Here is an 11,747-nt window from a genome sequence, read left to right on the forward strand (position 1 = left end):
AGATTGGGGGCCCCCTGGGGAGGGGTCCTGTGAGAAGGATCTCTGGGAAAGGTGTCCTGGGCTAGGGGCTGCCTCCCCTGCTCTCCTCAGGGACCAGGGGCGTGTGGGCGAGCAGGGAGGGCTGGGAGGAGCTCAGAACTGAGAGCGGGGCAGAAGGAGCAGGGAGTTGAGAGCGGGCCAGAAAGGGGAGTGGTTGGATTTTAGTTTGCAATTTCCCAGCATCCAGCTGGGCCAAAGGGGCCTCTCTGGGGTTTTCCAGCTGCCAGGGGTTGTTGGGCTCTGAGGAGCTGCAGAGTGTGGGAACGAGGTGGGTGACGTGGGGGCTGTGGAGCTGAGCAGCCCCGAGAAACCACATGGGACTGTCCTCTCCCTACCCTCATGGGCTGGGGCTTTCTGAACAAGGCTTTGCCTGTGCTGTGAGTGTGTGTCCACACCAGTGTGGGTGTTGTCTGAGTAGATACGAGTGTGCGAGTGTGTGTGTGAGTGTGTGTGTGCTCTGCCTTCCCAGCCAGCCTGATTATCTAGTCAAGACCAACCCCCTAGAAGGGCCCTTTGGCCCCAGCTGTTTTCTGGGAAGTTGTGACACTAAAGGTCAGGCCCTCACCCCTCTACCCCTTCCTTCTGCTCTTCTCTCACACACCCGCCAGACCTCCAGGCCAGCTTCTCCCAGCGCTGCTCTGTCGGGTGCCACCTCCCAGTGGACAGCAGGTAAGCTGTGCCCTCACAGCTTACGCAGCCCCTCATGGCAGGCACTCTCTCTCTCTCTCTCCCTCTCCCAGACCAGTCCCTAAAGCCCCCATCCTGTACTACAGGTTGCCATTCTCCTCCCATTCCTGGCTCCTATAGGATTTGCTGGGGAGGGAGGGACCCACGAGTTAGAGGATGTGACCCTAGGGAAATGGCAGGGGAGGGAGGAGGGTCACCTGCCTGGCCATGTCAGCCTGGCTCTGCCTGTCCTGCACCAGTGCCTCCCGCCTTTATTCCAGGTGGGGTGGCTGAGGCTTAGGCGGTTTGGAGGTGAGCGGTCCTTCGAGAGTGAAGGCTGAGGTAGAGGACCCACGGTAGAGCAGGGGTCCTGGCCCTCTCTGCCCACCCAGCTCCTGGGACACTGGGAGGGGCTGGGCAGAGAAGAGTGACCAGGGCAGCAGGGAAGAGCCCCACAGCCTGGAGTCGGGTGTTGTGGGATGGGCATCTCCAGGCGGGTGGCCTGGTGCAGAGGACGAGCGGGGGCTGCGCTGATCTGGGGGTTGGAGTGGGGTGAGGTCCCAGGGGCTCAGGAGGAGCTGGAGCCCAAGGCACATGTGAGGTGCAGCATGATGCTGACCCCTGGGCCCCAAGGGAAGATGTGGTTGGCATCCTGGCTGGACTTGCTTGCGTGTGTCTGTGAACAAGTCTGAACCTCCTGTGTGTCTGCAGAACTATGGAGCACCTGTCCTTTCTACTGTAAAGGACGCCAGGTAGGTGACAGAGTGGAGCTGCTCTCAAAAGTGTGTATGGGAAGGCTTTCAGATTACTGCTATTGCTGCCATTATTAGAACTGTGATTAATAACATTACGGTTTAAACAGTGATACTTAAGTATAATGCCTGTTAGAATTACCTATAGAGGATTTCTTTGGAACTAGGCAGTTGATTCCAATGTGCATACGGAGCAGTAATCTAGCAAAAATGACCATGAAAAATAAAAACCGGCAGGGGGGCATGTCAGGAAACAGCTCAACTAAATATTAAACTCTATAGTCATAATTAAAATAGTGGTAATGGTTCAAGACTCATCAGACACACCAATAGATAGTATATAAAGGTGGAATAGATCTGAATTCCTATGGCATTTTCATTTTTGCTCAGGGGAGTATTTTAGATCAGTGGGAGAAAGATGATATATTCCGCAGACAGAATATACTCTTCAGAAGTTAACCACCTAAAAAATAAAACAACCCAACTTGGATCCATATTTTCCAGCTGACAAGGTATATTCCAGATAGATCAACATTTACATGTGAAAATGGAAAGCCTAAAACCACTTAAACCACTTAGGAGAAAACACGAAAGAATTATTTTATAATTGTGAAAGGGGAAAGTCTTTTTATAAGTATGATATAAAACCCACATTATAATATCATAAAAAAAGATGGAAAACTTTGATTGCATAAAAAAAATCAATCACAGATTGTAAAGAAATATTTGGAACTCATGTCACAGATGGTAATTTTTCAAATACACAGAGAACTCCTATAAAGACCAAAACACACAAAGTAAAGCGAGGAGGACGCTGGATAGGAATGGAGCACTCACGAAAGATGGAAATAAGAGAAGGGTTCTTAAACAATTGAAACAATGAGCAGCCTTGCTCACCATAAGAGAACTATGGATTGAAACTATATTGGGATAGTCACGGAAAGCAGATCAGTGCTTGCCTGGGGTCAGGGCTTCGGAGGGTTTCCTGGGGGAGGGGATATTCGGGAACTTTTTGCAACATCAAAATATTTTATATCTTGATTGTAGTTGTGGTTGTACAAATTTGTCAAAACTTGTTGAGATATACATTTAAAAGGGGGCATTTTAGGGCATAAAATTGATTCAAATCTACAATGGAATGTAATTTTCCTGATGTGCATTTGAAAAAGATTCAAGCAAAGTTTGGTGACACCTTCTGCTGGCCATGGGAATTCGACCTTGCTCCTGCATGGGAATTGCATGGTGATGGCTCCATGGAGGGCAGTATCTACTGAAATTACAAACACAAACAAGTATTCCCATCGACCCGCCAATTCCACCTTGTAAGAAAAAAGTAAATGTCTACCAACAGGGCACTGCTTAAAAAAATGATGATGCTTTCAGACAATGGAATTCTAAGCAGCTGGACAAACGAGTGAGGACTGATGGAGGATTGTTTTAAAAACATGGTTCTGTGAACAAATCACTGAGCAGAATAGTGTGTGTAGTATCCTGCCATTTGTGGGCAAAGGGAGGAGAAATCATATTTTACATGCTTTTGTATGCAAAAAATGTCATTGTGGGATATGTAAGAAAATGGTAACATTGGCTTTCGTCTGGAAGGCAGCTAGGTGGCTGGGAGAGAAAGATGGAAGGGTTTTCAAGGTATATCCTTTTCGTCTTTTGATTTTTAAAAACCATATGAAACTATTATGTGTAAATACATGGTTGACTCTTGAACAATGTATGGGGGGGGTTAAGGGCACTGACCCCCTGCATAGTCAAAAATCTACAAATAACTTCTCACTCCCTCACAACTTAACCACTAATAGCCTCCTGTTGACCAGAAGCCTGACCAATAGCATAAGCAATTGATTAACACATATTTTGTATGTTATATGGATTACATGCTATATTCTTACAATGCAGGAAGCTGTAGAAAAGAAAATGCTATTAAGAAAATCATAAGGAAGAGAAAATACACTTACAGTGTTTATTGAAAAAAAGTCCGCATGTAAGTGGACCTGTGCAGTTCAAACCCGTGTTGTTCAGGGTCAACTGTGTACACAGCGTCACTGAATTAAATAATTCACATTATTTTCTTTGTCCAACACAAGACCCACACAAACTATATCACACCCTTCTGGGGAGAGACCCAAGAATATACGTGGTGAAAAACTCTAGAGTCGGTTTGGGTTGGCATCCCAGATCGAGGTCACTCTGACATTGATACCTGCACTGGGAAGCCCCTTGGGATCTTGACAAGGAGACTGCTTTCTCCCCCTTCACGCATGCAGTGTGTGCCTGTTGTCTCACCTGCTTCCCAGACCTCACTTCTGTGCATCTTCTCTCCCAGAGGCAGCATGACCCAAAACATGGTGACTGTGAATGGGGTCGACATGGCCTCTACGCTGGCGCCGCCCACCCACATCAACATCCACATCCACCAGGAATCAGCGTTGGCGCATCTGAAGGAGCTCATTTGTTGCCCTTGGAACACTGGCCCTCCCAAGACCAGGATAAGATACGGGCAGCTGGCAATTGGGGTAAGAGTAGGCCGGAGAGGTGGGTGAGCAAGGTGGTCATCCTTCAATAGGATGCAAAAGAGGAAAGTTGGTTGAGTCCCCAGGAGAACTCGCTATTGATATCCCATCTTGTTTGGGAAAAGGTTTTGGAAGTTTCTGTACAAAGATTTGTATGGAGAGGAAAATGATGGACCTTGCCTTTCGTGCAGCGGGGACAATCTCAGCTAGAGGTGGGGGGTGGGTGGAAGATTGCTAGAGGCTGTCAATGCCGTTTAATTAAGTGGACTGAGGGCCTGCAGATAAGACAATGGGATAGGCACTTGGGGAAAACTACAGGGAGAATCCCTAGGCTATCACCAGAAGGAATCAGGCAACCTCACAAATGCCTAGAATTATAGGTGACATCCTTGGGAGGCAGGAGGCATCCTGCAGGAGTTGGCATCTGAACCAGACCTTGGATGGAGAAGAAGTAGGTCTAGATAGATAGAAGAAGGAAAAACATTGCAGATTAAGAGAATGGCAGGAGCAAAGAAGCCAGAGTGCACAGGGCAAGTTTTGGTGGAATAAAGAGAGTGGGACTCCCGGCTGCTTAGACTGAGAGCCTTGAGTGACAAGGTGAGGAGTCCGTCCCGAATCAGCTTCCATAGGGCTTTAGGCTCCCTCACAGCCAGGAGCTGTCCAGGTAAAAAGTGTGGAGGGCTGCACCTTCGGGGTGACGGCAGAAATGATGAGGAAAGAGAGGAGTCCAAACCCTTTGTGGATGTGGTCCCCACGACTCGGGAGCGAATGATTTGGGGTCCAAGCGATGACAGGAGTCCGAGGATGTGCTGAGGATTGGAGTGTGGATGGCCCGGAGATTGGAGCCCTGGAAGTCAGGAGACGCAGATGCTGGGCGTGTGGATGGGCTGTGGAATTTGAATGTGACGAATCTGAGGTGCTGGCAGGACGTGCAGGTGGTGATGTTGATAACGTTGTGATAATTGGATTCTGCAGGAAGCAGATGCTGAGGCGGAGTTAGGTATGCAAAAGGTTTATTGGGGTATAAACCTCCTATGAAATGGAAAGGCGGACACATCAGACCATGATGGCGGCCTGACAAGGTCTCTGCTAGCCCACTGGGGAGCTCGGCAGTTAAGACTGCCCATGACAGGAGTTCCATGTTAGGTGGAAATGGCCCGTACCACAGCCTTGCTTAACCTTTGGCTGCGTGGCCATCCTCACAGATTGTGCCCTTAGTGAAAGCTGAGAGGACTCGGAGGGAGCTGATCTCTGTAGGCTGTTAGCCAACAACACTCCTTTCTTGAAGGCGGTCTTTGTGGCCCATCTGGACAGGAAGACGGGATTCCTAAGGGGAAGGCATCAGGTGGGATGGTGAAGTGTGCTATTTGGGAAAAAGTAATGAAAGCTAAAAGCCTGGTATGTCAGAGGGATTGGGGAGAACCAGGACATACTTCTTCATGGATGTTCAGGGAATAGAACCTTCCAGTAGAGAGGTCAAGGCAGAGGAAAAGGAGAAAGGCACCTAGATAAGAGGTGGACAGCTGCTCCTGGGCATGTGGGCTTGTGGGAAGGGGTCTGACTTTTCACCCTGTCTTACAGGTGACCCAGATATGGCTGGGGGCTTTGAGCTGTGCTCTTGGGGTGTTTCTATACCTTGGGCCATGGTTTGACCTCCGTGGCTCAGGCTGCGCCTTCTGGGCAGGGTCTGTGGTAAGTAAGGAAGGGGCCATGAGCTCAGTGGGAGGCAGTGGTTATGGGCCCGGAGAGAGTCTCTTTAGGTCTGAGTCAGGGATTTGGGGAAGAGACCAAAGACCCAGAGTCCAAATGCCTGTTGCTATGAGGAAGCTGCCTTAGGGGGCGAGCAAAAACCCCTTTCACTCTCCATGTTCCTCTTCAATGTGAGGTTGGGAAGGGCGGGGCAGCTGGGCAGAGTCCTGTTTCTCTGCCTGTCTTTTGGACCATGCTTCAAAGCAACTGGTTGTTCTGGGAACTGATGGAGGAAGGGTGACAGGCGATCATTTCAGGAGAGTAAATGGGAGGCCTTTGCTGGTGTCTTCTCTTCCCAGGCTATTGCTGCAGGAGCTGGGACCATTATCCATGACAAACACCAGAGCAAACTTTCAGTGAGTCTTGGGCACCTGCTGTCCCCACCTTGTCCTCTGCCCCTTCCTAGGTCTCAGGTTTTCTGTTCCATGTTCTATCTTCTCCTCTTTGGGCCTTAATGTCCTGAGATCTTTCCTGGAGGGGTGGGAAGGGTTTCCTGGGCCAGGAAGCCAGGGAAGAGGTAACAGGGTTGAGGCCAGGACCCCATGGCTCTGCCATCAGCAGAGGGAGTCTGCATCTGGAACCTCTGTCTTCTAGGGCTGCGTGTCAGGTCTGCTCACCTTGGCTGGCGTTGCCACGGCCATGGCTGCTCTCGTCCTCTGTGTGGATAGCATAATGTGGGAAAGTGTTAACTTCCTCTTCATGGAGGTTGACGTGTGTGATCACGCAGCCCTTGCCACCACACCCTCTTGGTACACTTGGAACCAGCAAAGAAGTTACCAAGATTCAAACTGGCTGGAAGATCAGTGTAGAGCCTACATCGCGATGCTGACGGTGAGAACAGAGTCCCGCCTCCCAGGGACCCATCACAACCGTCTGTTCCTAAGGAACTGGGCACTGGAGGGCAGAGAGGTTGACTCTTTGAACTCAGATTATCCTAGGTCTTTGGTTCAGGAGGTTTTAACTTAAGCTGAAGACATTTCTCAGACCCGCATGGCATGAAGATTCCTGGAATAAATGAGATGAGGGGCAAAGAAGAGACATTTAACAGCAGATATCATCATGGGCCACCCATGTGTCTTTCCTGGTGTGTGGGTGTTCCAGTTATCTGTTTGCTGCATAACACACCACTTTCAATTATAATGGCTTAAACCTACAGTTTTTGTTTTTGCAATTCTCACATTCTGTGGGTTGACTGGGCTCAGATGGGCAGCCCTAACTTTGGGTGTTCTCATGAAGCTGCAGTCAGATGTCAGTTGGGGGGTGAAGTCATCCTCGGACTGGATGGGGCTAGGTATCCAAGATGGCTCACTCCTGTGGCTGGCATTTGCTGGCAGCTCTTGACCAGGAGCTCAACTGGGACTGTCAGGCAGAGAGCCTACAGTGGCTTCTCCATGTGGCTTGGGCTTCTCATAGCATGGCAGCTAGGTTGCAACACGGAGCATCCTATGTGAGCTCGCCAAGAGGTAGGAATGGAAGCTGCCAGGCCCGTTTAGGGCTCCCCTGTAATTGGCATAGTGTCACTTCCACAATATCTTATTGGTCAGAGCAATCACAGACCCTTCCAGAGTCTAGAGGAGGGGAGAGATAGATCCTGCCTCTTCATAGGGGGTAACAAGGCCACATTGCAGACAAGCAAATGGGGTGGATGCCGTGGCTGCCCACATAGTTGGAAAATGCCGTCTGCTTTGGTGGGAAGTAGTTAGTCGGACGGTCTGATACCTGGGGGTGATGATGAGGTGGCAGAGCAGAATCAGAGGAGTGGACTCCTGACTAGTTTTTTTCTTGCTTTGTCTCCAGAACTTGTTTCAAGGGATTCGTATTCTGCTCCTGGTTGTCTGTGCCCTGCTGGTCATTGCGTCCTTGGCTTCCCTGGCCATGGGTCTCCGAAGCTTGTGTGGCCGCTGCTCCCGGCCCCTGGTGAGTCATCAGGGAGGCACTGGAGAAAGAGCGGACTGGTTGGTGAGGCCCTGGCATAGGGAGGAACGTGGGAGCCAGGAACACTGCTTGTCAGAGGCCATGCGCGACCTTCCACAGCTTCTCCCTAGAGCGGGGCTCTACCCTTCGCTGTCTGGGGAATGGGACCCTGTCACTGTGTCCTGGGTTAACTTCTGCTGTCTGCCTCCCCACACCCTCCTTTACTCTTATTTTCCAACTTTCCCCTCCTTTCTGTCCTAAATCTTTGATCGCTCCCCCCTTCCTCCGTTCCTCACCTTTTCCTTCCCATCTTTTTTTCCTTTTCCTGATTTCAAGTTCTGTGAGGCCAGCTCTGCCCCATCCTTTGCCCCCAAGAAATGACATTTCTCCTGTCTTTTTTAGGATGAGGAAGAGTCAGAGAAGAAGCTACTGGGGGAGAATTCAGTGCCTTCCTCCCCCTCCAAGGAAAAGACCAAGGCCGCCATCATCCTGTGAGCTACCAGACTCCGCCTGAATCTGTCCTCCCTGCTCCCATGTCCCTCTAGAATAGCCCAGGGCAGGTGGGGAGGGCATTATTCACTCCCAGGGCCCCTCACTGCCCTGCCCCTCACAACTGCTTCTCCTTTGGCCACTGTCCCGCCCCCCCCACCTGTCCCCACCATCCTCACCCACTGTTCCCATCCCAGTGTCCTCAAGTCAATGAACAGGTATTGTCACAGTTTTCCCAATGCTGAATAAACAGAAGCAGCCACAAAAAAACAATTTAAAACAAAAAGAATATGGTCTCCCTTTGTTTAAACACATGCTGTGTTGTGAAAGGCCTTTGTGTGTGTATGTGTGTGTGTTGATACATATGGAATTAAATGAGAGCTGATTTATTACACGGAAACAAGGACCCAATAAGACTAAATTTAATTACATTCTGCTATATCCCAAGTGGCAAAAATCCTGTTTATGATTTCCTTCCACTCAATGTAAAGTGAAAATCTTTTTGCCTACTGAGACTGTTTTTCAGCATCTAGAAGCTTGACCTGTGGGATTTACAGAACTATGTGAAACATGGAACAACATTTTTCCCTCCCTCCCTCCTTCCCTTCCTCCCACCCTCCCCTTCTCTCTCCTCTTTCTTTCTTCTCTCTCTCTCTCTCTCTTCCTTCCTTCCTTGCAATAATCAGTGTTGGCTCTCTTTCCATACACACCCGTATTACTCTTTACTTTCATTGTAAATGATACGATCAGTTTGTTTTTCACTTTTTTCATTTTCTTTACACGTATATAAATGTACAATATAAATAGGTAGATGTAAGCATTCTGAAGGGTGAGAAGGCAGGTTAGAGTCTGTAGAATTAAGAGGTGATAGTGATTCTGGGTTTTTTCTGATTCCAACATAGCAAGCAGCCTTGCATCTCCATTGTGACTTTGAAATCTCTGTGAGGTAGGTTTCATTCCTTAGCAGACCCCAGGGAGAACTGGCTCAGAGCCCTCACCTTACCCCAAGGCAGGGGGCTGTGCTGAGGGGCACAGAACTACTGAAATGTGCCGCATGGCCTCCTTAGTGGAGTTTTAAAGGGGAGGGCCTACAGTCTCTCCTCAGGGCTCCCCACCCACTGGCATAGTCCTTAGACAGAAGTGGGGGGGAAGGGGGGGAAGGGGGGGAGGCAGAGGGAGGGAAGGCTGGAGCTGCCATGCCTCCACTCCTAGAGATAGAAGGGACCTTAGAAATCTGGTGGCACCATCTACTCCTTTTAATTATGAGGAAATTGAGACTTTAGGGGCACGTAATACAGCCATGACCGGAAGCCATGTGCTCCCAGGACGGTGGGATGAGAGGGTACCAAAAAGCAGTGGCAACCCCTTCGCAGTGTTTCCCAGCAATTCGGGAGCACAGACTGGATCCGGACGTGCTGGGAGGGAGGGCCTCAGCCCCTCTGGAGCGCATCAGCACTGCTCACGTGATGTGCTTTGCCACACCGCTGGTGGCAGGCCATTTCTTGGAAGAATTAGAGGCTTAAATTGCTGCTAATCCAGCCTGCACAGAAAGAGAAGTGAAAGCGGTTCCTTCTCAAAACACAGCTAGGTTTTTCTAATTTTTCTCAATTATTGTTGAGGGCCCCGTGTGCTGCTGCTGGTGACACAGCCGGGACACTTCACTGCCCAAGACACGGTGGTAGTGAGGAGGTTGAAGGAGCCATAAAACACGTGGTCGTGTTCTTCACCCACAGGGAGGACTTAGGGGACAAGTACGTGACCAACACCCGCCACTGCAGCCTGCAGGGCCTGGTCCAGGAGTGCGGGAGGAGGTCCTGTGCCTTCAACAGCCAGGCCACCAGCGACCAGCAGGGGGCGCAGTTGGCGGAGCTGATGGCTGTGGTGGAGAGTCTGGAGAGAGAACACAAGGGCGCCTGCTACAAAATCGAGCTCTTCTATGAGGCGCAGGTGTTCCTGGAAGGTGTGGGGGACACCCGTGGGGACGGCCGCAGGCCGTACCTGGCCCAGGTGCAATCGCAGGTGGAAAAGCAGAAGCGAGACCTGAGGGGGATGGGGAGCCACTGGGTGTTCAAGGGGCTCCACAGGGTCCAAGAGTGGATTCAGAGTTCCACACGAACAGCAGCCCTGGGCTCCCAGCCTCAGGTTGATGGCAACACTTCAAAGCAGAACAGGCCCAAGCCGCTGGAGCCTCCCCCTTCTCTGGGTTTCAGCCAATAAATTCCCTTACTGTTAAGCTATCTGAGATGGGGGGTCTCTTTTCCCTGAATTTGAAGACATTTGAGCTAATGAAGAGTTCTCCATATTCCTTAAAAAGAAAAAAAAAGAATCCTTGAATCTCTCAGAAGTTCCCCATTCTCACCACTTCCTTTAAGGAAGTGGTGAGAATAAATAAACTGCGTTCTTTCTGCTAGTTCCGAGAATGCCTGCTACATTCACTGAATCCTGAATAAAGTGAAAAATGGTTTTAGTCGTATTATTTTGGAGGATGACAGTGGGAGAGGGTGGAGGAAGTATGACTGCCTCCAGGCAAGTGTCTGTGGTTCCTTTCCCATGGGGGGAGAAAACAGAGCTCACATCCGAACACTTTCTGGGGAAATCCTTTGGCGAACATTCACGTGTGAGTCAAGGATTAACAAGACCCTTTCTCCTTCTCTACTGTGAAATATTCTTGGGTAACTCTCCAGCTTGACTTCCCCTGGAAATCGAGAAAGGTGAAATGTCATCTGGATGCCCAGGTGACATTGCTTGTGGTGAAAGAGACGCCTTGCTGCTGCCCTGTACCCTGGCTGGGCGGCCTGGGACTGGCCCATCTGCACCCCTGGCGGGAGCTGACCTCCTGCAGCCCTGCTCCCTAGTACCTCCTGTTCTGGATGCCTTCCCTGGAGGGAGGATGAGCTCAGTCATTGTCTGCTGGAGGACAGGACATGTCCCACGGGCTTCCAGGTAGGCACCTTCAGATCAAAAGTCCTCACTGTCCTCTGATCAGCCCTCTCCTTCTGAAGGCCCAGGGCAGTGAAGGGAGCCAGTTGTCACAGGGTGGCCCAAGACAGAAACCTGGTTCCGTCCCCAGCACTGCCATCAGTGACCACATTGTGTGGATTCCACCTCCTCGGTGTCTCCCGTCGGTGCCCTTCCTCTGCACCCCATTCCTTTTGTTATGGCTCAGGCCCCAGTCCCTGAGATGGAATTCTTTTCTTCTTCTACACGTGATCCCTGTCCCCAAGTTTACCCTTACACAGTTCAACTGCCACATTGTAGCAGCGTGATCTCCTGAAACTGCTAACCTGCTGAAAAACCACCAGTGACTTCCTGTTTGCTGCAAGACAGCCCACAAACTCTGAGGGTGACACACAGGCCCTGGCCCTGTCCCATGTGTCCCTTCACACCCCCTCCCGTGTGCTGGTTCACAGTGCCCGCCTTGACTGGCCTCCCTCGGCCTGAAGTGACGCCTGGAGAGGCCAGCCTGGTCCTCGCAGCTCAAGCACCTAACCCCGTCTAAGGAGCCTTGGCCGAGCCCAGTGTTCTCCTTCTGGCTGATGCCTTATCTCCAAATGTCTCTCATACCCCATTTTTACATGCCTTCATCCTTCTGCCACAGTCATGTTTGTGCAGCAGG

At 50.5% G+C, this 11,747-nt stretch overlaps 1 protein-coding gene and 1 pseudogene across 2 annotated transcripts; both read left to right on the plus strand.

Moving 5' to 3' along the window:
* The first annotated feature begins 552 nt into the window (after positions 1 to 552).
* Positions 553 to 8,420, plus strand: TMEM176B (transmembrane protein 176B). 2 transcript variants are annotated; one of them, XM_074315147.2, is made up of 8 exons: positions 598 to 708; positions 1,417 to 1,457; positions 3,793 to 3,982; positions 5,561 to 5,671; positions 6,028 to 6,084; positions 6,323 to 6,559; positions 7,526 to 7,645; positions 8,045 to 8,420. In XM_074315147.2, exons 3-8 carry the CDS (start codon positions 3,800 to 3,802, stop codon positions 8,135 to 8,137), a joined length of 801 nt encoding a protein of 266 aa, XP_074171248.2. In that variant the 5' UTR covers positions 598 to 708; positions 1,417 to 1,457; positions 3,793 to 3,799; the 3' UTR covers positions 8,138 to 8,420. The 2 variants fall into 2 exon arrangements, with proteins under 2 accessions (XP_088655936.1, XP_074171248.2); XM_088799810.1 differs by lacking the exon at positions 1,417 to 1,457 and having other exon boundaries at positions 553 to 708.
* Positions 8,421 to 9,444: 1,024 nt separating this feature from the next.
* Positions 9,445 to 10,348, plus strand: LOC148757358 (GTPase IMAP family member 5 pseudogene; annotated as a pseudogene).
* Positions 10,349 to 11,747: the final 1,399 nt, after the last annotated feature.

This window comes from Rhinolophus sinicus, chromosome 8 (assembly GCF_057876585.1).
Source record: "Rhinolophus sinicus isolate RSI-liver-muscle chromosome 8, RSI-T2T, whole genome shotgun sequence".
Lineage (NCBI taxonomy): Eukaryota > Metazoa > Chordata > Mammalia > Chiroptera > Rhinolophidae > Rhinolophus > Rhinolophus sinicus.